Consider the following 23321-nt stretch of genomic DNA (forward strand, 5'->3'; position numbering starts at 1 on the left):
ACCCATTATTGTTTTACAGATAGTAGCAAACAAAAGAAATGGTATAGATGTAGATAAATGGGACTACTTTGCCAGGGACTGTCATGGTCTTGGGATAAAGAATAACTTTGATCACCACAGATTTATGAAATTTTCAAGGGTGTTGAATGTTGATGGTACACTACAGATCTGTTCCAGAGATAAGGTAACAATATATGTTTGATGTTTGATTAAAAATGTTGACCAATATTTATTACTGGTTTATAATTGAACAATGTATAGCCTTGACAAATGGTATTGTCACTTTTGTTGTTTTGTGTTATTAGGTAGCTGCCTCATTGATGTATACTCCGTATTGCCTTCATTAATCGCAGTTATTACCCGATATCTTCAGATCCAAAACATGTAGTCATTTTATCACTATCCTTAGCTCAGAAAGATTAAAAGTTTAAGGCCTTAAATTTTGGAAAATAGCAGAAAAAGATAAGTATAACATTCATGAATAGCCATTAAACTTTTTATTTTTTATTGGCTGAACTTAATCTCCATTACATTTCTGTGCCTTTCAGAACAACTTCAAAACCAAAACAACTAAAAATTAACTTAATTAAAAATTGTATCTGTAATGTTAGAACATGTTTCTTCCATAACATGGTTCATGTCATATTCATATAATGTTATATGCCACATTTTTTTGCATTCTTTATTTGTTTTTCCTGTCCAATTAAAATTATTGTTTTTAAATATATTTTCAGGAAGCAGATACACTTTACAGCATGTTTCAGATTAGAGCAACATTACATAGAAGGGCTTACCAACATAGAGTCTGCAATGCAATAGAAACAATGTAAGTCGTAGCTTCACACAGAGAATTGTCGAATTCATATTCCCTTATTTTTTTTCCCTTCCTTTTTTCATATCAAACGAAGCAAATTTGAAAACATAAGTTTTTATACGACCGCAAAAATTATTGCGGTCGTATATTGGTGATGTTGTAGTTGTCGTCCGAAGACAGATTGGTTTTCGCACTATAACTTTAGTTTAAGTAAATAGAAATCTATAAAATTTAAACACATGATTTATGACCACAAAAGGAAGGTTGCGATTGATTTTGGGAGTTTTGGTCTCAACAGTTAAGAAATTAGGGGCCAAAAAAGGGCCCAAATTAGCATTTTTCTTTGTTTTCGCACAATAACTTTAGTATAAGTAAATAGAAATCTATGAAATTTTAAACACAAGGTTTATGAACACAAAAGGATGGTTGGGATTGATTTTGGGAGTTTTGTCCCAATAGTTTAGGAATTAGGGGCCAAAAAGGGGCCCAAATAAGCATTTTTCTTGGTTTTCACACCATGAGTTTAGTATAAGTTAATAGAAATCTATGAAAGGAGAAGGTCCGGTAAGGACCGATTTTGGCCTCAAATTTCAGGTTCATCTGACGAAAGATTTTGACCACTTTTTAAACACTTAAGTGTCTATTTTATTTGAATTAATTAGTTTATGTGAAAGATTTTAACAGATTTAGTCATTAAAAACGGTCCAATTCAAGCTCAAATATGAAAAATCTACCTAATATGCTGAAAAATGTCACTTTTCAGATGGTTTTTGGTAAAAATGAAAGTGGCCGCATCCGTGTTCATCCTCAACCTTTATATGTTATGTATTATCATAAAATACAACTTACATTTCAATATTAAGGATGAACACGAATGCGGCCACTTTCGTTTTACACGAAAATCGTCTAAAATTTAACTAAAATGCTAGAATTATGAGGATTTCAGTAATTTAGCATGACTTAATGGTGCTAGTACATGATATATGTGCATTGTATTGTCAAAAACAGCCCATATTTATGTAGCAGAAGCATTCTACTGTCAAATAAATAACTAAAGGTTTACATTTTAACAATTTTGTAAAACTGCTATATTTTGGGGCCAAAAAGTGGTCTTACTGAACCTACTCCTTTAAACACAAGGTTGATGACCATAAAAGGAAGGTTGGAATTGATTTTGGGAGTTTTGGTCCCAACAGTTTAGGGAATAAGTTGGTCCAAATCGTGGTCCAAAATTAAACTTTGTTTGATTTCATCAAAAATTGAATAATTGGGGTTCTTTGATATGCTGAATCTAACTGTGTATGTAGATTCTTAATTTTTGGTCCCGTTTTCAAATTGGTCTACATTAAGGTCCAAATGGTCCAAAATTGAACTTGGTTTGTTTTTAACAAAAATTGAATTCTTAGGGTTCTTTGATATGCTGAATCTAAACATGTACTTAGATTTTTGATTATGGGCCCAGTTTTCAAGTTGGTCCAAAATGAAACTTTGTCTGATTTCAACAAAAATTGAATTCTTGGGGTTCTTTGATAAGCTGAATCTTACCATGTACTTAGATTATTGATTTTGAGCCCAGTTTTCAAGTTGGTCCAAATCGTGGTCCAAAATTACACTTTGTTTGATTTCAATAAAAATTGAATCCTTGGGGTTCTTTGATATGCTGAATCTAAACATGTATTAAGATTTTTGCTTATGGGGCCAGTTTTTAAGTTGGTCCAAATTGTGGTCCAAAATTAAACTTTGTTTGATTTCAACAAAAATTGAATCCTTGGGGTTCTTTAATATGCTGAATCTCAACATGTATTTAGATTTTTGATTATAGGCCCAGTTTTCAAGTTGGTCCCAATTGGGGTCCAAAATTAAACTTTGTTTGATTTCAACAAAATTGAATATATGGGGTTCTTTGATATGCTGAATCTCAACATGTATTTAGATTTTTTTTTATAGGCCCAGTTTTCAAGTTGGTCCCAATTGGGGTCCAAAATTAAACTTTGTTTGATTTCAACAAAATTGAATATATGGGGTTCTTTGATATATATGCTGAATTTAACCATGTATTTACATTTTTTTTTATTTGGGCCCGATTATCAAATTGGTCCACATTGAAGTCTAAGGGTCCAAAATTGAACTTTATTTGATTTCATCAAAAATTGAATTCTTGGGGTTTTTTGATGTGCTGAATCTAACCATGTATCTAGATTTTGGATATTGGACCATAATAGGTAAATGTCCAATTTAAAATTTAAAAAAATTATGGGCCATGTTGTCAAATGAGTGGGCCATTTGAATTGACTACAGTAAAACAAGTGTATATATTCAGCTAAGAGGTGGTGGTACCTACCCTTATGATTCTAATTAATATCTTGGATATTGTTCCTGTGATTTTATATTTTTCAATTTCAATGAATATACAATAAATTCTTCCAAACAGGACAATATTTAAGATAACCTTTATTTACTATGTTAAAACTGGTACTGTTGCCTTGTTCATGTTCATGGTTTTTTTTCAATAAATTTGGGTCTTCGTCGATACCATACTTATTCCAGACGTTCCGTATTAGTGGACGTTTCTGGCATTTCCTCTGCACTTCTTGTAATGTATTAAAATTACATCATCACAATGACAAGAATAACAGTAGAGAATATCATTAATTGATAGAACAAAACGACAATTTGTTGAAGGCATGTTTACAAAATGTCAAAACCAGCTGAAGACCAAAAAATGACCAGGACAGTTATAAGCGTCTTTTATGGAGACAAAAACTATATCATAAAAGGCTTTAGGGTTTTTCAATCGAAATAATAGTAAGCTAAGCTAACCTAAAAGATTATGATTAGAGAAAAATCTCGTCTGTACTAGCCAAATTTCAAATTTAAAGTTGTTTTTAAAAAACATATCATGAATGATGGTTAATTACGTTTTTCGGGTAATCAGTTATACTGCATGGTTCTATTATTACCATCAGATAACACCGGAGACGTCCCAAAAATATATAGGGGCTCCTATAATTGGAGGAACATTACACAGTTGTGTGCACACACATGGCGGCACGAAACACGATCGTAAATCCATTTGGCGATATCTAAACGTTACGAAAATGAAGTGAGAAATATCATGCGCCACGTGGGCCCTTACATTTGACACTCTATGCGCCATTTCTATTCGATATGCGCTATAGGCGCAGTGCGTACCTCCTTCCCGATCGCTGTTGTTGAAAATATACTACTGTTCTCCTTATACTTCAGAAAGCTATTTTTAAGTTAATCTGATTTATACATAAAGAATACAAAATATGCACTGAAACCAATAATGAGTTGAAAAAGTGAGTCATCATAATAAGTTCAAATGATGGGTACTGATATCAAATTTAAATTGAAGAATCAAACTCTAGCTACATTCTACAAAATGCACCAAATTTCAGTTCCTTTGTATTTGTTCTAACTTTTTGCAATCTTTAGTTCAAGTTTAATACCAACAAATCATGTTGTAACAAATATTTGTTACTCAAATATTTATATATGATTTATTTCAGGATAACAGATGCCTTCATTCATGCAGATAAGAAAGGGATTATACCAGGGAAAGATGGGTATGACTTTTTTGTTATCAATTCCTTTTTATCTTTTATCAGTTTAGGGGTTGTCTTTGTTTATGCCTTCAATGTTTATCATTTGTAATGGTTGTCTCAAAATATTGGCTTTAAAAATACAAATACCCATTCATAACCTACAGTAGTTACTGCCATAGGGTATTTCCTAAATTAAGCTCATGAATTGTATGATTTGTGGATATTCTGTTATAATTATTCATTAACCTTGCAGAGTTCAACGCCATTCCGGTTTATTGATATTTGTATTCTTACAGCTACATGTATTCATTTGACAGTATCGCTATTTAGTTTATTTTTCCTTTTGATCTTTTTTTGTGATAATTTTTCATATCATGCTACTTGCTATAGGCATGTGGCATGGCTAATGAAATTGACAACGTCGTCATAGGTAAAATAGCGATAAACAGATTATCATTGGTCATCTCAACTCGATTGCTTTTCTCGCTTTCGCAAGTGAGAAAATCAATCTTGTTGAGATGATCAACGATAATCTATAACTACTCTGTTATTTTGCAGAGAACTTGTAAGATTATCTGATTGTATAGATGACCCTGTAGCCTATACCAACCTCAATGACAGTATTTTCCATGTGATTCTAATGTCCACTGACAAGGAACTGGCCAAGTCCAGAGAAATATTACAACGAATTGAGCGTAGACAGTTATACAAATGTGTTGGGGAAACAACTCCAACTGAAGGAAAAACAAAGGTATGAATGAATATAAAAAATGTTTTTTTATCTGACACCACTATAGAAGAAATGGTTTGTCTCTGATTCCTAATTCATAGCTTGGTTATTTAAAACTACAAGGTCACTAGTCTATCTTACTAAATACAGACTTTTATGCCTCATGGCTAGGCGATGGGGGATTTTAGTCTCACATTTGTCTGTCCATACATATGTCCCTAAATTTGGTACTGTTTTCTAACTTAAGTTTGGCTCTAATAAATTTTAGAAACCTTTACACAATGCTTATTACCATAACACAAAGATTAGATTGAATTTGAATGGTTTCATTTTGGGGTATTCTAGTTATGTCGCTTTATAATGTATATGCAAGTGGATGCTCATCTCCCATGGACACATTCTCCAATTATTTTTACAAGAAAAACAAAGAAACTGTTTATGCTGGGATAATTTATACAAATAGCTTTAATCATGCCGTTGAGTTTAGAGACTTATTGGAGTTGATTTTATCTTATTGTTTGTCTGATTTCTTGCAGGATGATGTAACAAAAATCAAAGCAGAGATTATGTCATGTGTTGACGAGGATTCACGTGAAATGTTACAAGCTCATGACTTGGTTGTACATGTAAGTTATTTTAAAGTCAGTATACAGTCACATATTTCAGTTGAACTAGAGATTGTTATTTGGAAATTTGATATACAAAAGAGTACATGTGAAATATTTCTTTGTACACTATTTAAAATAAATAAAACCATAAAAATATTATATAGGTCATTATACATGTTAGTTGTGTCAAATATGACGAAGCAGTCAGGTAGCAAATTATGTCTGCCATATTTATGTCAAAATACATGGGTAATGTGACAAGTTATGTTAGCATCTCTTTGTTGTACAAAATTAGATATGGAATATGAAATAAAAAATGATCGGAAAAATAAAAAAAAAAGTTATTTCCAAACCTGCATAATTTCTTACCCCCTTCTTTGCTACTTTTGGAATAGACACACCATATATGCAAACATATTCAGAATGAACTTTGATGAATATATGTGTTATTCAAATAATAAATTTAAATGATAGAATTGATAGAGAATAAAAAAAATAATGTGATTGAAGAATGCAAAATTTGCTTTCCAAGCCAACCTGATGCTTACTGTCATATGGGAAAATTAACTGCAAAAAGTATTATTATTTTGTTGATTTGTTTTTACAGCTGGTGTACTTAGATTATGGAATGAAGTCAGAAAACCCCATTAAGAATGTCAGATTCTATAATAAGAATGATGTAACTAAAGCAGTTATATTAGACAAACATCATGTAAGTATAGGGTATTATGGCTTATAGTGTGAAGTAATGATTTGGGGTAACGATATTCTGGTCATACTTTAAAAATGAAAACCAAAATAGAGGATAATGCAACAGAGCACACCAACCGCCAACATTTAAAACCTCCAAAATTTATACTCATAAACTAACAACAACTGGATTAGATAGCGTAACTTATTACAGGCACAAAATCTACTTTAAAGTCACATCAAACTCTGTGCTAACATGCACACTTTGACTTTTCAATTTGTATTTACTGCTCCATCAAACATAGCATAAAGAAGTAAGAAAAAGTGGTCACCTTGTTGTAAGAATTATGTGCCTCTCTAGGGTTAAATGTCTTTCAATGGATGAGGTACATTTTGGGCTAATTTTGCCCCTGTAAATCATTTTATAAAAATAAATTATGGGATATCATTATTATTCAGAGTAAGAGATACTTTCAGAATAGCAAATATTAGCTTTGATAGGTGACTCAATTTGCTTCCAAGATGGTGACAAAACTAAACATATACTTCTCTTATGGCACATGTTTTACAAGAGTTATTATAATCATCAACCTCTTTGAGATAAACAGTCTCAATTTTATATCATTTCATAATTTTACTGAATTTTAGGTTTCACTTATGTTGCCTGGAGTCTTTGCTGAACAGTTGATAAGACTATATTGTAAGAAAACTGATGAAGAAAGTCTAAAGATAGCCAGGGATTGTTTTCAGAAATGGTGTAATGATAAAGGACTTCTCTCGGTAGGTGTAACTGTCTTGATACTGTATGTGTATACTCTTAATGATATACTTTGGTGATCTTAGGCGATTTATTAGGTGATCTTAGGTGAAATTAAATAATTCAAAAATTTAAAATTGATACTATAAGCTGGAAGAGTATTAGTTGAGGTTCAAAATAAGCTAAAAATATTGATAGGGTATGAAGCTCCTTTTCGAGATATTTGATTTATAAAATATGGCAGGAAAAGGGTGACTTCCGACTTTTATCTTATATTTGCATTGGCATTATTACGGTCTCAAATCAAAAGAAAAAACATGAAGAATCTGCTTAAAATTTGTTAAATGACCTTTCATGAGCTATCAAGTCTTATATGAAAAGATAAATGAGTGTTATGGGGCAAAATGTTTAACCTTGTATCATATATGGAAAAACACAAAGGAATCCGAACATCTGACACAAATTCCAAAACCTTACCTAAGTACATCCTTAACTTTTATCTTTGTTACCAGATGGCACCAACAGCAGATCTATTCACTGCTCTCCTCCTTCAATCAATTAATTATTCAGTCTCTTCAAAACATGTACAAGGTACTCATAATGTGTCATGCCAAACATGTATAATTTTGTTAATCCAAAGAACTTTCATAACTAAATATTTTGTCAAATGTTAGACATATAAAAGTCAACTTACAATCTTCAACAAAAGACATGTATCTAACAATATGTCAGTTCCAAATCTCCTTATAAAATCTACAAAAGTTAAACTGAAGTCTATTACAAATTTATATATGAGGGGGGATAGGAGGGGTGCTGATCCCGAAATCATGGGCTTAAAAACATGAAATCCTGAAATCCTGGGCTTAAAAACACGAAATCCTGAGGTCCCGAAATTCAAAAAAAAAGAATTCCCAGATCCCGAAAGGGTCAATCCCGAAATCCCGAGCTTTAAAACACCCGATCCTGGAGTCCTGGTAATGGTCCTATCCCTCCTCATATATGTATTTGCAACTGAGTACTTGATTCTATAAATGTAAAAAAAAAAAGCAATTTGATATAACTAAAGACAATGTTCTTGACTTGGGATAGAAAGTTATTAATACTCAAATGCTTGATTTGTAGCTGTTGTATATCAAGAAGTCCCTGCATAAACTTGATATGGTAATTAATGATTTCACATATTTGTTTGGTTTTAATTATTTATGTTTATATTGAACATTTTGTTGCATGATGCATGAACATTTTGTTATTAGTTGAATTAACAAATAATTATTTTGCTAAGGTATTTTTTTTGGCAAAACATAAGAAATTACTCTCATCTGCATCCCTATAACAATGTTAAAAAACAAACAGAAAAAACACCCATGAAACAATTTGGTATTTTATGGGTCTTTGAAAAACTTCCTGCTCAAATTTCTGTGAATTTTTGGGGCAAGTCAGAAAATTTCCAGTTGATTTTTTTTTATAATGGTTTGGTTTGGGAATCAGAAAATACACATTCCATGTAAATATTACTGGATAATACCTAAATGAGATAAATCAGGTGTTTCCAATATGCACATAAACAAGTTTTCCTCAGATGATTCTTTTAAATATGTTATTTGCATTTTTTCCTGATGAATGTTTGAATGAATGCGATTTTTTTTACGTTAAACAAATTTCAAAAAGCTAACCATCATTCCAAATGTTGGATATTCAAAAAACAAATTTTTTTGACAGAATTATTTAAGGAATGACTGTAATATTTTTTCTGTCTATGAAGAAATAACATAAAAAAAACACCCGTAGCGGGTTATTTAACAGTGTGCACCACATTTTTTATGTTATTTCGAATAGACAGAAAAATATTACAGTCATTTCTTATAATTTAATTCTAAATTCCATTTTAAACCGTAGAAAACCATGAAAAAACGTTGATGACGTCACGGTCACATGACTAAATTATGTCTATGGGCTGATAACAAAATAAGGTCAGCCAATCAGAAGACATGTAACATCCAAAATTAAATTATAAGCTACTGTCAATATTCTAACAAATTAAAACAGAGTATATATGGTTTGTAAATTTAAGACTCAACTATCTTTTTTTCTCTTTTTCTTCAGAAACAGGATTCCTTGACACCGGATAAAAACATGAATGGTATGGAAACACCAGACAAGAAGACATCCACAGAATCTAAATCTACACCAGTCTCTGCTGGAAAGTTCAAACAAAGATTGTCTTTTTAACATAGGATATCACACATAGTGCATTTGTTTAGTTATACAGATTTATTTAACAAGGTTGATCTGTCTCAACTTAAGCCCTGAACTTTGCTGGATAGAATGTTTATCAGTATATCATACTTGGTGAATATTTTAACACATGTATATTTAATTCTTGTATCAATGAATTTTCTTTTGTAATAATTTTTTTGTTCATGTGTAAACAGAACAGAAATCTAATTTAAATAAGATCAGAATTCCCATATGTGGCAAAATCTGAAGTGCTTGCATTGTAAACGAATATGACAATTTTTATACATGTGTAATTTTATGCATTCTGAAAATCATTGTGTTATACTTTTATCTATTTATGCATTGTTATGATGTAGACAGTTTTTTTTTGTGAATAGAACCTATAACTGCTTTTGCTTCATACTTGATTTGAAATTTACTTTTGATTAATATCTAATTTGACAAGATAATATTATGTTTAGTAATAGTTTGCTAGACAAACAACTGTAGAATTTCAAACAATTTGAAATAGAATGCAAAGCTAATGCAAGTTTTGTGTAATTTGCTAGTTGTTTTGAATTTAAGGAAACATTTTAGTAATGAGAGTTAGCTTTATTTTTAGTTGAAACATATTTAAAATGATAAATAGATGTAGGAAAGTATATCTGGGCATAATATTGCAAAGTTTAAAAGCATATTTTTTAGACTATGTTAAGGTGGTATCCAACACTTTAACTAAAATTAATTTGGCTCATTTAATTTTCTTAAAATTTTGACAAAGTACTTACTTTTACCCTTTGACAAAAATATAAAAATTTGAACCAATCGTTTAATCAGAAAAATTACACTGGTTATATAGCAGATTGACAAACACTTATTTTGATCACTGTGAAGCTTAGTTTTCCCTTAAGAACACAACGTCGTTAAAACGTTCTGCTGATTTTACAGAGTTATCTCCCTATTGTGTTAGGTACCACCTTAAGGAGCAGGTTTTACTGGGTTATATTTTATGAAGTAAAGTTTCTCCTGCAAAGAAATTGAATGAGTAGATTTAAAGAACTGTTGATTTAGTATGACTTTATGAGTAAAATTTGATATGTTTGTTATAATTGTTTTTGTTAATGATAAATTGTAAGTAGTTTGTATTTCATATTTAACTCAAATGTCCGTGCTGATATAAAGGATTTGGGGAAATTCTTAATGTATTTATCTTCAAATGACACTTGTTAAAGGGGCAAATTAACATACCATATCCATATATTTAGTATTGTATCTCTAATCATAATAGAAATCCAATATGTGCTTTTCTGTGATATGTATATATTGTTACTTTCTATTTTTAACTCATGATTTTAAAGATTTATACAACTGTTATGTTTTATGCATATCTATGTTTAAAACAGCAGGTCTGCATGGCGAAACTTGTTTTCTTCTTCATTCTGTTTGTTTAGTTTTAGTTACTTGCATTTTTATGTTACACAGAAATGTGGCTTTTGATAAACCATGATTGTCTTTGCATCAGGTGTTATGCTGTTTTGTGTTTTATTCCTCAACTCTAGATCGATAAGCACATCAAACCTCATAGATAGTACATCACTGATCAAAGTGTGAAACACCTTCATACACAGTTCATGCTTGAAAGCAAAAAAAAATTGTTCAGATTAATTTTCTCAAGAACCCTCAATAGTATAGTTATTATTTTTCAATATTTCATTTAATCAATGAAAGAGTTTTTTTCTGTATTTTTGCCATTTTGCACACTTGATTTTGGGAAAGTTTCATGTATATCATAAAATCTTCATAATTATGATATTTGGTAATAATAAGGAGATATTCATATTGTATTGTAAGCCTGAGTTTGCCATGGGACAAGTGGCAGAGCTAGGTGAACCAAAAATTCCAGAAAAAGGCAACTTTTCTGAGTTATAAACGTACTGAGAACTTTAAGCTAGTTGTTATCCAATCAAATCCATCGGTACAAAATAACCGCATTATAATGGATCATTCATTGGTTTGATTGCCATCCATTTTTCAACAGTCTATAGTTCATTAAGGAGTTTTTGAACTTGACAAAGTTAAACACTTTTATTAATTTATTTTGCTTTAATACTTTTTAGTTATTTTTAGAGTAGGGATTGCATGTATTTTTGAATTTTTTGTTTGTTTTGTGATGTTGGAGGTATAGTATTTTGATTGTGTTTATTTTTTGTCTCTAATAAGTCTAAAATTGTTTGATACTCATAATCAAAAAGGCTAGATTTTTATTGACTTCAAGGTAGTTACTAGTTATACATGAATAGCTTGTACAAGTAGATTGCAATTATACATAATCAGTTTCTAATTGAGTTTTTAGAATATGCAATTGAAAAAAACGTCAAGTAGGGCGGATACAATGGCATCTACAAAGGATATCAAAACAGCATTTATATTATTAAAAACCTGTTCATTTACTGGTGCTTATTATTATATATTGTTATTGACATGATCAAGGAATAAACTTTCCTCTGATCTCATAATTTTATGATTATACTATTCTATATCAGTCATATTTCAAAGCCATACTGAAATCCATTATTTACTTGAATCAAGAGGTGCTAAATAACTTTCAGGACAAATTTTTTTTCATAAATAATTTTTGTAAGTGGGCATTCAGAAAGCAAATTTGAATCAACTGTAGTGTTTAAATATCTTTGAATTACTATATCAGCCACTGGTTTAACAAGGTTTATAAATAGAAATAATGACATACTAATGTTATAATGTAGTGCTAGACATATTGTATATATACATTTGTCTTTCGTTATAGCGTATACTGAGTACTGACCTCTAGATGTCTTAATAATGTAGTGCTGGACGTGTTATATATACCTTTGACTATTGTTATAGCGTATATTGACCTCTAGATGTCTTATGGGTATTTTTGTTGTTAGGTTACTGTCACTTTGTAAGTGCTTTGATCATCACATGCAATTATTATATTACCTCCTTTTAGAAGTAATTAAGAGAAATTAGTAGAGCTAAGGCAGATTGTAGAAATCAAAAATTTTGATGAACCAATGGGGACTGGTTCTGTTAAGTCTTTCAATAAAATTTAATATTAAGAGTTATGAATAGTTAATGAATTTCAATAGACTACTGTGTATTCATTATGATTTGTTGGATACCACGAAATAATATGTTAAACAAATAACAGATTTTCCATAGGATTTTATGCAGATTTCTGCTAAACCAAGAATTTAAAGATCCACGAACATGTAAGACTTCCATGATTCACGTGAATTGGTACCCACAAATATAAATGAATCCACAGTATATAGACTATTTTTTCATTTATCTGTTGAGAAATATATAAGAATTATCTGCAATTCTGATTTTCTTTATTGTATTGGTGCTGTATTCAATATTTGTACAAAGAAAATCCAATTTTTCAGTATATATATTTTACTAATTTCTTTATAGGTAGTCATTTTAAAAACATTTAACTTGCATATATTACTCAGTTGTGTATAAGCCAGTACTAAAATCTTCAATTGAATGTATTTTATCTGTCTCTTGCCTGTTTTATTTAGTAAAACACTTGTTGCTGAATTTTTTCACATAAAATGTATTATTTTATATTTTTGCTATTTTGTTTTTTTCCTATTATACCAATCAAGCAATAGTTCATACTTTTTTTTCAAATCCTCAGTAAGTTTTAATTATTAATGTGATTAAAGTATTGACTAGACTATTTGACGTCCTAATTTTCTTAGTTGGAAATTCATTTTATTGCATTTGAATACTTATTCTCATGAATACAAATTTTCTTTGATTTTGTTTTCTTCAGAGGCACGCCCCCCCCCCCCCTCTTTTTGGGAAAAAATTTGGTTGCTTATATAGGGAATCACTGAAGCGTGACTGGAGTGGGCCCCTCTTAGGCAGTCAGTGGGCCCCCACTTTTGAAAATTTCTGGATCCGCCACTGTTTTTAGATATTTGATGTCTTGGTTTTGCCAATGTCTGCATTCAAAGCTTTAGAAATTTTATACTTTTTGTTAAATATTAAATTTAAGTAATATTCAGATATTTTTATTTATGGTTAACTTATACCCAAAAATACATGAAAATACTCTTTTTGGTATAAATGATATGGATAGTAACACCCGATTGGTTTGTCATTTATGATCATATGGTGAATATATTATATTGAATATATCTTACCTTTTCCCCCTACAATACTTTTGTAGTCTTAATCAAGAATTTTGAATTCTATATATAAATACCATCTTTCCTTTCCATTATTGATTTTGCTTTTAACAGACAACTTATTTCTGCTTTGTTTTCCGTCTTATTATGTAACTAGAATGATCAGTATTAGAAATGGGTATTCTTCTGACTTTTTGTCCAAAAGTTAGAAAGCCACAGTAGGAGAAAATGAGTAGACATGTGTAGAATTACTTTTTGTTTTACTTAAAATGTATATGTATCAAGTGCTTATTTTGATTACATTAAGTGCTCCCTTGTAATATCTACCTTAAATGTTCAATTCTGTGCTTACGTCAGTAAACTTTACACTGCCATTTACATATTTGAAAAAGTTTTCAGTACACAGTGATTCAAAACTATTAAATAGTGAAAGAAAAAAGAAGAAGATTTTTATGTTAATCTTGTAATGAACAGCATTATAAAACTAGTTATTGCATGATTGTAAGCAAAGATGGATGGTGCTTTTTTTTATAAAGAATAAGAAAGTCTTTGCAAAACAATTCAAACTTAGTGTGTAATTGTTATTCTTAAATAAATGTTATTAAGATCATTAACTTTTTGTTGTTTTTTGTCAACCTGATTTACACTTGCACTTTCATCTATATATGTGCCTTTTATGAGATACATAGCATTATCTTTATTTTGATCTTTTGGTTTGTTTTTATCAATCTTTGGATGGATCAGTTGTTACAAAAGTATACTGCATCCTCAGTGTATATTCATACTATATGAAAATAAATAAACAAAGGTTCAAACTGTATTATGCTTAATTTGAAATTGTTACTGCTACTGATGCAAATCTTTGGAAAAAACAGAAATAAAACCCGTATAATATTATGCCACTTACTCCATTTTGAAGTTCATGCTATCCCTCCATTTTGAAGTTCATGCAATCCCTCCATTTTAAAGTTCATGCAGTCCCTCCATTTTGAAGTATTTACAGGTTAACAAATCAAAATAAAGGAATATGTTGGATGCAGCCCCAATTTCTAACTAAGGAAATTATGATTGAATGGCCATGTAAAGAATCACTTTTAAAAACAATGACTACATGGATAATAGAAAGAAAAAAAATTGAAATGGGGTATACTGTCATAGCACAAAATCAATACATGCACACATAAAACTCACAGAAAAAATAAAGGGTCAGCGCTGTTTTTTTTTTATCTCAAATTCACAGTGAGGCCTGCATCATGGAGCAATACTCACCTTACTGCAAATTTAAGACAGCCCCTAGGTATGATTTGAGCCTAACTCCTTGCTGAAAAACAATTTGCAACGACTTCGTTAACAATTTTTAGTTTTTGTGTTTTTTTCAATAAACCATAAGCAAAATGTGAACTATATTTGGTATATTGAATAATTGTTAGGTATACATGTCTGTTTGACCTTGATTTCCATGCAATGAATATTTAAAAATGTTATGTTTTTCTGATACTTGTAGTAAAACCTTTCTCTTTTAATACAACCCACTACATGATATCAATGGTCAGTAAAGCAGGCAAAACATTTCAGCGTGTGCACTCTTGTTTGAAACAGGCATTGATACTTGTTTCCTTTTCGAGAACATTATCAAATGTAATAGAGAAATATATTATCAGATATTAAGTCTTTTTGGCTTTTTTAAATGACAATTTCTTTCCAAATCCATTTTGAAGGCTTTTGGCTTTTTTAAATAACATTTTCTTTCCAAATCCATTTTGAAGGCTTTTGGCTTTTTTAAATGACATTTTCTTTCCAAATCCATTTTGTAGATCATATACTGCATGACACATTGAAGATCTGATAACTTATCCTTTTTAGCTCACCTGGACCAAAGGGCCAAGTGAACTTTTCCCATCACTTTGCGTCCGTCGTCCTTCATCTGTCGTCCGCATCCGTCGTCATTAACTTTTACAAAAATCTTCTCATCTGAAACTACTCGGCCAAATTAAATCAAACTTGGCCACAATCATCATTGGGGTATCTAGTTTTAAAGATGTGTCCGGTGACCTGGCCAACCAACCAAGATGGCCGCCATGGCTAAAAATAGAACATAGGGGTAAAATGTAGTTTTTGGCTTATAACTCAAAAACCAAAGCATTTAGAGCAAATCTGACATGGGGCAAGATTGTTTATAAGGTCAAAATCTATCTGGTCTGAAATTTTCAAATGAATTGGACAACCCATTGTTGGGTTGCTACCTTTCAATTGGTAATTTTAAGGAAATTTTGCTGTTTTTGGTTATTATCTTGAATATTATTATAGATAGAGATAAACTGTAAACTGCAATAATGTTCAGCAAAGTACGATTTACAAATAAGGCAACGTGACCGAAATGGTCAGTTGAGCCCTTTAGGAGTTATTGCCCTTTATAGTCAATTTTTAACAATTTTTCGTAAATTTTAGTTATCTTTTACAAAAATCTCCTCTTAAACTACTTAGCCAAATTAATCCAAACTTGGCCACAATCATCTTTTGGGGTATCTAGTTAAAAAAATGTGTCCGGTGACCCGTCCATCAAATCAAGATGGCCGCCACGGCTAAAAATAGAACATAGGGGTAAAATGTAGTTTGTGGCTTATAACTCAAAAACCAAAGCATTTAGAGCAAATCTGACATGGGGGTAAAATTGTTTTTCAAGTCAACATCTATCTGCCCTGAAATTTTCAGATGAATCTGACAACCCGTTGTTGGGTTGCTGCCCCTGAATTGGTAATTTTAAGGAAATTTTGCTGTTTTTGGTTATTATCTTGAATATTATAATAGACAGAGATAAACTGTAAACAGCAATAATGTTCAGCAAAGTAACATTTACAAATAAGTCAACATGACCGAAATGGTCAATTGACCCCCTAAGAAGTTATTGTCCTTTATAGTCAATTTTTAACAATTTTCATAAAATTTGTAATTTTTTTTTAACATTTTCCACTGAAACTACTGGGCCAAGTTCATTATAAATAGAGATAATTGTAAGAAGCAAGACTGTTTAGTAAAGAAAGATCCCATCACCATCACCAAAACACAATTTTGTTATGAATCCATCTGCTTCCTTTGTTTAATATTCACATAGACCAAGATGAGCGACACAGGCTCTTTAGAGCCTCTAGTTTCTGTAACTTATGTTGGCATATAGTTCACTGATTCGATCATTTATCTTAATTCAAAGACAAGACACTCATTAACTGTTTTCCACGTTAATTGTGTTTTCCCAATATTCTATTATCTTCTACAGATCAGTTGTAATTAAAGAGTTATTACAGCTGCAAGCTTAAGTTCTTAATGATTCGAGGGGAACAGTTATCAAAGGTACCAGGCTTATGATTTAATACGCCAGACATCTTAGGTCCTCAATGCTCTTCAACTTTGTACTTGTTTGGCTTAATAACTGTTTTGATTTGAGCGTCACTGATGATTCTTATGTAAACGAAATATCATGAATCGCAAATTAAAGTAAACTTAGACTAACCAATAAGAACCGTAATTCCTTCCATGGTGATTATAATATTGAGTGGTGTTTTCTGTTGATGCATCTTGACTTAAATTTTAAAGTCTTTACAGGTAAAAGATCATTGCAACTGTTGAATTAGGGTAAGCTCCTGCTCTCTTTAAGGGTCTTTGTGTAGCCTTTAGAATTCAGTTGCGGGGCGTTATTCATAGGACCATTTGTGCTTTCTCTACGTCCAAAAGCGTTACAATCAGCATTTCAATCGGGTTCACATCTTGGTGTTACTAGGAGTTACCAACCAGACGTTCTAATGTATCTCATGGTTTTACATTTCATATCTTTATACCTTAGCGACACCACATTTCTATCTCCAGATATATTCTTCTCTTGCTAGTTCTTTTTAAAGCCTTCATATATTTATTGAAATCCGTTTTCATCCATCTTTTTTCAAGCAGTTTTCTGGTATGCTTTTATTAATATTGTCTTCTAGTAATGTTAAAAAGATCCATTTGTTATTTACAGATTCATTTGCGTCCACACGTATATAGTTGTTGATTGTGTATTATGAAAAACGTCTTTCACATGTTCCCACTTGGTATTCGTAAACATTTCGGATTTTCTTGGGTTCTGTTATAATCGTCGTGTTCCCGTTTTCCTAAGAGTATCTTGGATTATTTGCTATTCCTCGTCCTAGAAGGTTATTCGCTCCTATTGAAGGATCTTAAATAAATGTTGTCAACCAATCTTAATCAAATGCATTGGAATTTGTGGTGACTGTTTGGTTGATGATTAATTTGTTTATTGTTTATTCTCATTTAGATTTTATTGCACTCTCCATGTGTAAGATTAATTCTTAGTTCTGCAGAATAACTCCTTTTGTGCATACCAAAGTTGGCATATCAAGATAAATATTCATCATTTGGACATATGACATATATGTTATTGGAAATATGACAATAGTATTTATTTGTATAAGCTTTGGAAATAGCAAAATAATGCAAGGGGACTGCAAGTATATCAGAACCAGCACAATGCAAATAATTGAAACTTTGATTACGAAAATACATATAACCAATTAATACAATGTCTGAGTATTAAATTAAAGATACAATTGATATTTTAAAAGTTCAATTTATGGTGTATTGAAATTGGTATGACAGTTAAGGTTATGGTACATCTGGATAAGTCTATTGGCATTATTTCATAAATTTTATGAAAATGTCTCCCATATGCATGTCATAAAACGAACTGATATTTACACTTTCTATTTTGTAGTAAATACTTTGTAACAATATCGATCGGTATATGATACAATGATTTTCAACAGCATTTCCGTTTCACACAACTCTATATTACAAAGATCGTTAGTGACCTTATATGGTATATATACACAAATCAATTTTAATATGGATGAGAAAGAAGCTCGAATCCAAATTAAAAATTTGATAAGCGTGTGAATACCATATTACGTCATTGTTGGACTGTGTAACCCTACCGAATATCTGACACTTCTAAAGAACATGGCTCACCTTGAATATTTAACAAATGTCGTCTTACATTGGCCGATGCCAATAACGATAAACCCTTGTAAACACCGTGTATTAAATACACAAGCGAAATCTCTGAAATCTATGAGGAAGGAAATACAAATTTAAATTACCTACTCCAATATTATCTTCCTTGACAAAAATAACATACAGTTCAAAAATGGTCACGAAGATGCTAGTCAGACATTTGATAGTTCTCCTTTGTGGTTCGATATGTTTTGGAAACCTAAATGGCACATATATTGCACCACTAATAGATGATACTCAAAGAGCACCTTTAGTAGCTTTGCTTAACACAAGTGATATAAGTCACAATATATTGAAATCTTTTGGGAACCAACTAAACGAAAAAGTGAACAATTCAGTCAATGAGAAATTAGGTGATATTCACCGTCGCATACAGAAGGTAGAAGACAATTGTAAAACAACTGAGACAGATCGTTCATCCGGAAGTGAGAATAGAAAAGGTAAACAATTATTTCATTTTACTGTTATATTTTCTCCGACTATGATAGTAAATACATCAAATGATACACCGTATACTGACAGTTTTCATGTAATTGTACGGTGAAATATTAAAGGTAATACATTTTAGATTGTAGCGATCTTCCAAAGGATTCCCGAAGTGGTATCTACAGGATTAAACCAGACCATGCAGAAGAATTCGATGTATATTGTGAGATGACAGTTGATCACGGTGGTTGGACTGTATGTATAATAGATATGAATCCACGATACATTTTTCTTCTGCTGCATAGTATGAGTGCAAAGTCTAACTAAAATATCAAGCCTGCCTGTTGTAAGAAGGTTAGATCTAACACATTTCATTTCATTTTCACTTTCTCGTCTTAGAATCTTTAAGATATCCTCTTCAGTTGCAAAGGATTACATGCAATTAAAAAACGATTGAACCGAGGCGTTTTAATTTCAAGAGAAATAAATATTCCATTACCGAACAATGATTCCGTATTATTGCGTAATGGGCGAAATAATTATTGGCAGTTATCCATAAAAAAAAGTATAGTTCAAATAAACATCATGGTAACTGATTTGTTTATTTTCTTCTCCGATTTCCACAATCTGTTCACATTAAATACGACTAATTATCCTTTTTATCAATCCGATTAGCAAAAAAAGAGACATTTTCCGGACTGTAATAAGTCTGTTTATGCCTTTTTTTATTACCTACACAACTGACTTGGTCATGGATTGTTTGAGTATGTTTTAAACTATGACAACCATGTTCAGGACTATTATTATAAATTACTTGAGGTCATTTCAATATGTTGTATAGCGGTTGAGGATGACATGGTATTGACAATGACAATAGGTCTTCTCGGTTGTCTCCTTTTGTATAATAACGAGAAAGACACTTACGCAAGGTCATCCTCATTTATCTAAGAGAATAAGAATAATTTTGATAAGTAGCTGAATAAACCCTGTATTATTGAAACATAAATGATTAACAAGTTGACCAGAGTCTATTCTACTTTGTCTCTGTTTTATCATCATTCTTTACCAGGATAAATAATCTCAGGTCGTTTGCAAAACTTATTACATATACCCACAGGTAAGTTAAGCATTTTCCATGACTAAGTGAATGATACAAAAGCATATTTTTCTACATTGAGATTCAAAGAGGTTACCGTTTTTTTTTTGTTCAGCACTGTTATGCAAAGGGACTGATGCTGGTTTGTTCAGTTTAATACGTTTATCATATATTTAGTTGTTTTAAAATTTAATGCTTAATTCAAAATTTCAAACTATTGATCTTTAAAAAAGGACAATAAAGCATACGTAAAATAGCAGAATAATATATAAATCTTTAAGAAAACATGATACATTTTCATCAGGTTATACAAAGAAGAGAGAGTGGTGATCTTGATTTCTATCAAGGATGGACAAAATATAAGACAGGATTTGGACAACTTAATCGCGAATTTTGGTTAGGTGAGTATGTATTGATTAACTGTATTGAACCTTGTTTAGTGATCATGAAATCATCCTTACAAAATATGAAACAAGTATCGTTGCATAACACATTAATGGAATACCTAAGTTACATTCATTAAACTGAATGAAATCTGACAAATCTTTGTTGTTTACTGATTTTAGGCAAGAAATATCTTTGGTACTTATATCATAATTTATTTAAGAAACCTTAGCTAAAATTAACAGCAGCTACACAGTTAGTGCCATAAGAAGACGAGGAATTAATGATCCTTGCGGGTCTGTTGAACTTTCTTAAACTGGGTTTAATGTCATTTACAAGTTTTTAAACATGTACCACGGAAGACGACTTCTGATCTTGATCCTTGACTTTGAAAAGCAAAGATGTTTTTTTTATGTCGAACTATAAAACCATAATATTATCTTATTTGCATGAAATGACAACTTACGATTTCCCTCTATGAAACAGCTTTGTCAAGTAAGTAAGAGCGGGCGTTGTATTCATCGGATACTGATTATCATAATAGTTATAAAATGTTGTGTCATGTGTACTATTGTTTGTCTGTTTGTTTCTTTCATTTTTAGCCAGGCTTTGTCTGTTTATTTTCGATTTATCAGGCGTTTTCTAAATACCTTTTGTGTTTCTTTGTTATTTTTTTTTAATACTGATTTAGATTGCTTTACCCCAATTTTTACAAGTTTTTATTCTTACGCGATTTTCAAATAAATATACCAGAGAGGTGTAATATTTTGGGCACTATTCAATTCCAGGGAATGACAAGATTCACACCTTGACGTCACAAGGGAGATATGAACTGCTAATAGGTCTCGCTGACATTGACAACAATCAAGCTTATGCTAAATACCAACATTTCTACATCGACAATGAAACATCGAAGTACAAAATCAATGTTTACGGTTACAGTGGTAGTGCTGGTAGGTATTATAAGTAAAGTGTTTAGTATCTACTTATTGAAATTGACAATGAGGGTCGGCTGAAAACAAAACTTTACGACAAAAGAGATGATTTCAGCTTTCCAATTGTGAACTTTCCATTTCTAAGTAGCAACATTCCAGCAGCACCTGCATACGGGGTATATATCTCCCAATTGATACGATATTCCCGTGCTTGCATTTCCTACCATGATTTTCTTGATAGAGGGTTGATGCTCATAAGGAAGCTATTAAACCAAGAGTTCTAAATGGTGAAGTTGAAATCATCCCTTCGTAAATTTTATGGACGCCATCACGAGTTGGTTGACCGTTATGGAATAACCGTTTCACAAATGATATCGGATATGTTCCTTACGTCGTAACTACAATCCCTTTCCCTTTCATGAATGTGACCTACCGAATTAGACTATTTACCGGATTTGTTATCACATAAGCAACACGACGGGTGCCACATGTTGAGCAGGATCTGCTTAACTTTTCGGAGCACCTGAGATCACCCCTAGTTTTTGGTGGGGTTCGTGTTGTTTATTCTTTAGTTTTCTTTGTTGTGTCATGTGTACTATTGTTTGTCTGTTTGTCTTTTTTTCAATTTTAGCCATGGCGTTGTCAGTTTATTTTAGATTTATGAGTTTGACTGTCCCTTTGGTATCTTTCGTCCCTCTTTTATTGGTATCTACTTTTTGTTTAATATTTTCATAATATTGAAACCATTTGAACTGTGATCCAATTTTTTAGAATTGCGTGCCCGTTGATATATCATAGTAAAATTCTCAACAATTCAATGCTACTAATTTATGACTTAACTAAGTTCTATCTGAATGTTTCAAATATTTAATTGAAGCAAGTTTGAAAAAAAATCAACTGATCGAATTTCAATATTGTGAGATTTTTATGATTGATTGTATATAAATTACAAACCTTAACAAGAATTTTATAAGATTTAAAAAATGACTTTTAAAATATACATCACAACGTTATTACGAAAAAATTAGTTAGCGGAAAATAGTTGTTTTATTGATACTATATAAACATAACTAGAGGATTCCGAATATCTGACAAAAAGTAACAAAACAAGATTGGGAATATTTTAAAATATACAAAAATTAGAAATACCTATTATTTACAACACTATTTTCCATTAAAGGGGATAATTTGAACTACCACAATGGAATGCCTTTCACTACCTTCGATAGGGACAATGATAAAGACCGTGGGAACTGTGCCAAAATTGTAACTGGTGCATGGTGGTTTCAAGACTGTTTTGAAAGTCATCTCAATGGACACTATTTCATCAGGACGCCATCAAAAGCTTGGAGGGGAATTATTTGGAAAAACTGGAAAGGTCCAAATCATTCACTTAGAGCTACTGAAATGATGATTCGAAGACTGTAATCTCAAGTTGGGATTTTGAAAAAGACTAACCATGGATTATGGGACGGAAAATTAAACGAAACTTATATTTTGTTCTTTTGTCTTCTAGAATGAATGATTATGGAATTATAAGTAAAGAACTGCGATTAATAAAAATAATTTCTCAAATTTGCTGTCAATATATTTTATAGTATTTTTATGAATACGGAACAAAGATTCCTAAACTGCAACAAGTATGTTACGAAATATCTGCACTCGAGACAGTAAAATTTGAATAGCTGCACTGAACAGGACAACAATTAAACTATGGCTATATTTACATGTTATTCCATCACACTCTTTTAAGGTCAAGTAACAGTAAATGGGCTTTGTCGCAGATTTAGCTAAAATTGCATACAACCTTGGCTTGTTGAACTACAACTGTAAATTGAAAAAATAATGCA

The 23321-nt window shown here is 31.2% G+C and overlaps 2 protein-coding genes across 7 annotated transcripts in view; both read left to right on the forward strand.

Moving 5' to 3' along the window:
- The window catches only part of LOC139523612 (deoxynucleoside triphosphate triphosphohydrolase SAMHD1-like), a 62672-nt gene extending 48496 nt beyond the window's left edge, over nucleotides 1-14176 (forward strand). For 5 of the 6 annotated variants that reach the window (XM_071317760.1, XM_071317763.1, XM_071317759.1 and 2 more), the window contains 11 exons: nucleotides 20-184; nucleotides 735-826; nucleotides 4348-4404; nucleotides 4942-5134; nucleotides 5650-5739; nucleotides 6329-6433; nucleotides 7060-7191; nucleotides 9272-10101; nucleotides 10369-12138; nucleotides 12216-13213; nucleotides 13356-14176. In XM_071317760.1, coding sequence (XP_071173861.1) covers nucleotides 20-184; nucleotides 735-826; nucleotides 4348-4404; nucleotides 4942-5134; nucleotides 5650-5739; nucleotides 6329-6433; nucleotides 7060-7191; nucleotides 9272-9397 — 960 coding nt within the window. In that variant the 3' untranslated portion in view covers nucleotides 9398-10101; nucleotides 10369-12138; nucleotides 12216-13213; nucleotides 13356-14176. Of the gene's footprint in view, nucleotides 1-19; nucleotides 185-734; nucleotides 827-4347; nucleotides 4405-4941; nucleotides 5135-5649; nucleotides 5740-6328; nucleotides 6434-7059; nucleotides 7192-8290; nucleotides 8330-9271; nucleotides 10102-10368; nucleotides 12139-12215; nucleotides 13214-13355 lie in introns of all 6 variants that reach the window. The other variant, XM_071317758.1, reaches the window with a different exon arrangement.
- Nucleotides 14177-18696: 4520 nt separating this feature from the next.
- Nucleotides 18697-23046, forward strand: LOC139523614 (fibrinogen-like protein A). Its single transcript, XM_071317765.1, has 5 exons — nucleotides 18697-19070; nucleotides 19199-19311; nucleotides 20457-20553; nucleotides 21325-21489; nucleotides 22652-23046. The coding sequence occupies exons 1-5, from the start codon at nucleotides 18764-18766 to the stop codon at nucleotides 22897-22899; spliced, it is 930 nt and encodes a 309-aa protein (XP_071173866.1). The 5' UTR covers nucleotides 18697-18763; the 3' UTR covers nucleotides 22900-23046.
- Nucleotides 23047-23321: the final 275 nt, after the last annotated feature.

The sequence above is a fragment of the Mytilus edulis genome, chromosome 5 (genome assembly GCF_963676685.1).
Source record: "Mytilus edulis chromosome 5, xbMytEdul2.2, whole genome shotgun sequence".
In the NCBI taxonomy this organism is placed as follows: Eukaryota; Metazoa; Mollusca; class Bivalvia; order Mytilida; family Mytilidae; genus Mytilus; species Mytilus edulis.

Bases quoted from the DNA above. Each gene is read 5' to 3' on its own strand.
- LOC139523614 (XM_071317765.1), top strand. From the start codon at position 18,764: ATGGTCACGAAGATGCTAGTCAGACATTTGATAGTTCTCCTTTGTGGT. The intron at 19,312-20,456 runs GTATGTATAATA...CATTTTCATCAG, and splicing joins TTGATCACGGTGGTTGGACT to GTTATACAAAGAAGAGAGAG. The intron at 20,554-21,324 runs GTGAGTATGTAT...ATTCAATTCCAG, and splicing joins TAATCGCGAATTTTGGTTAG to GGAATGACAAGATTCACACC.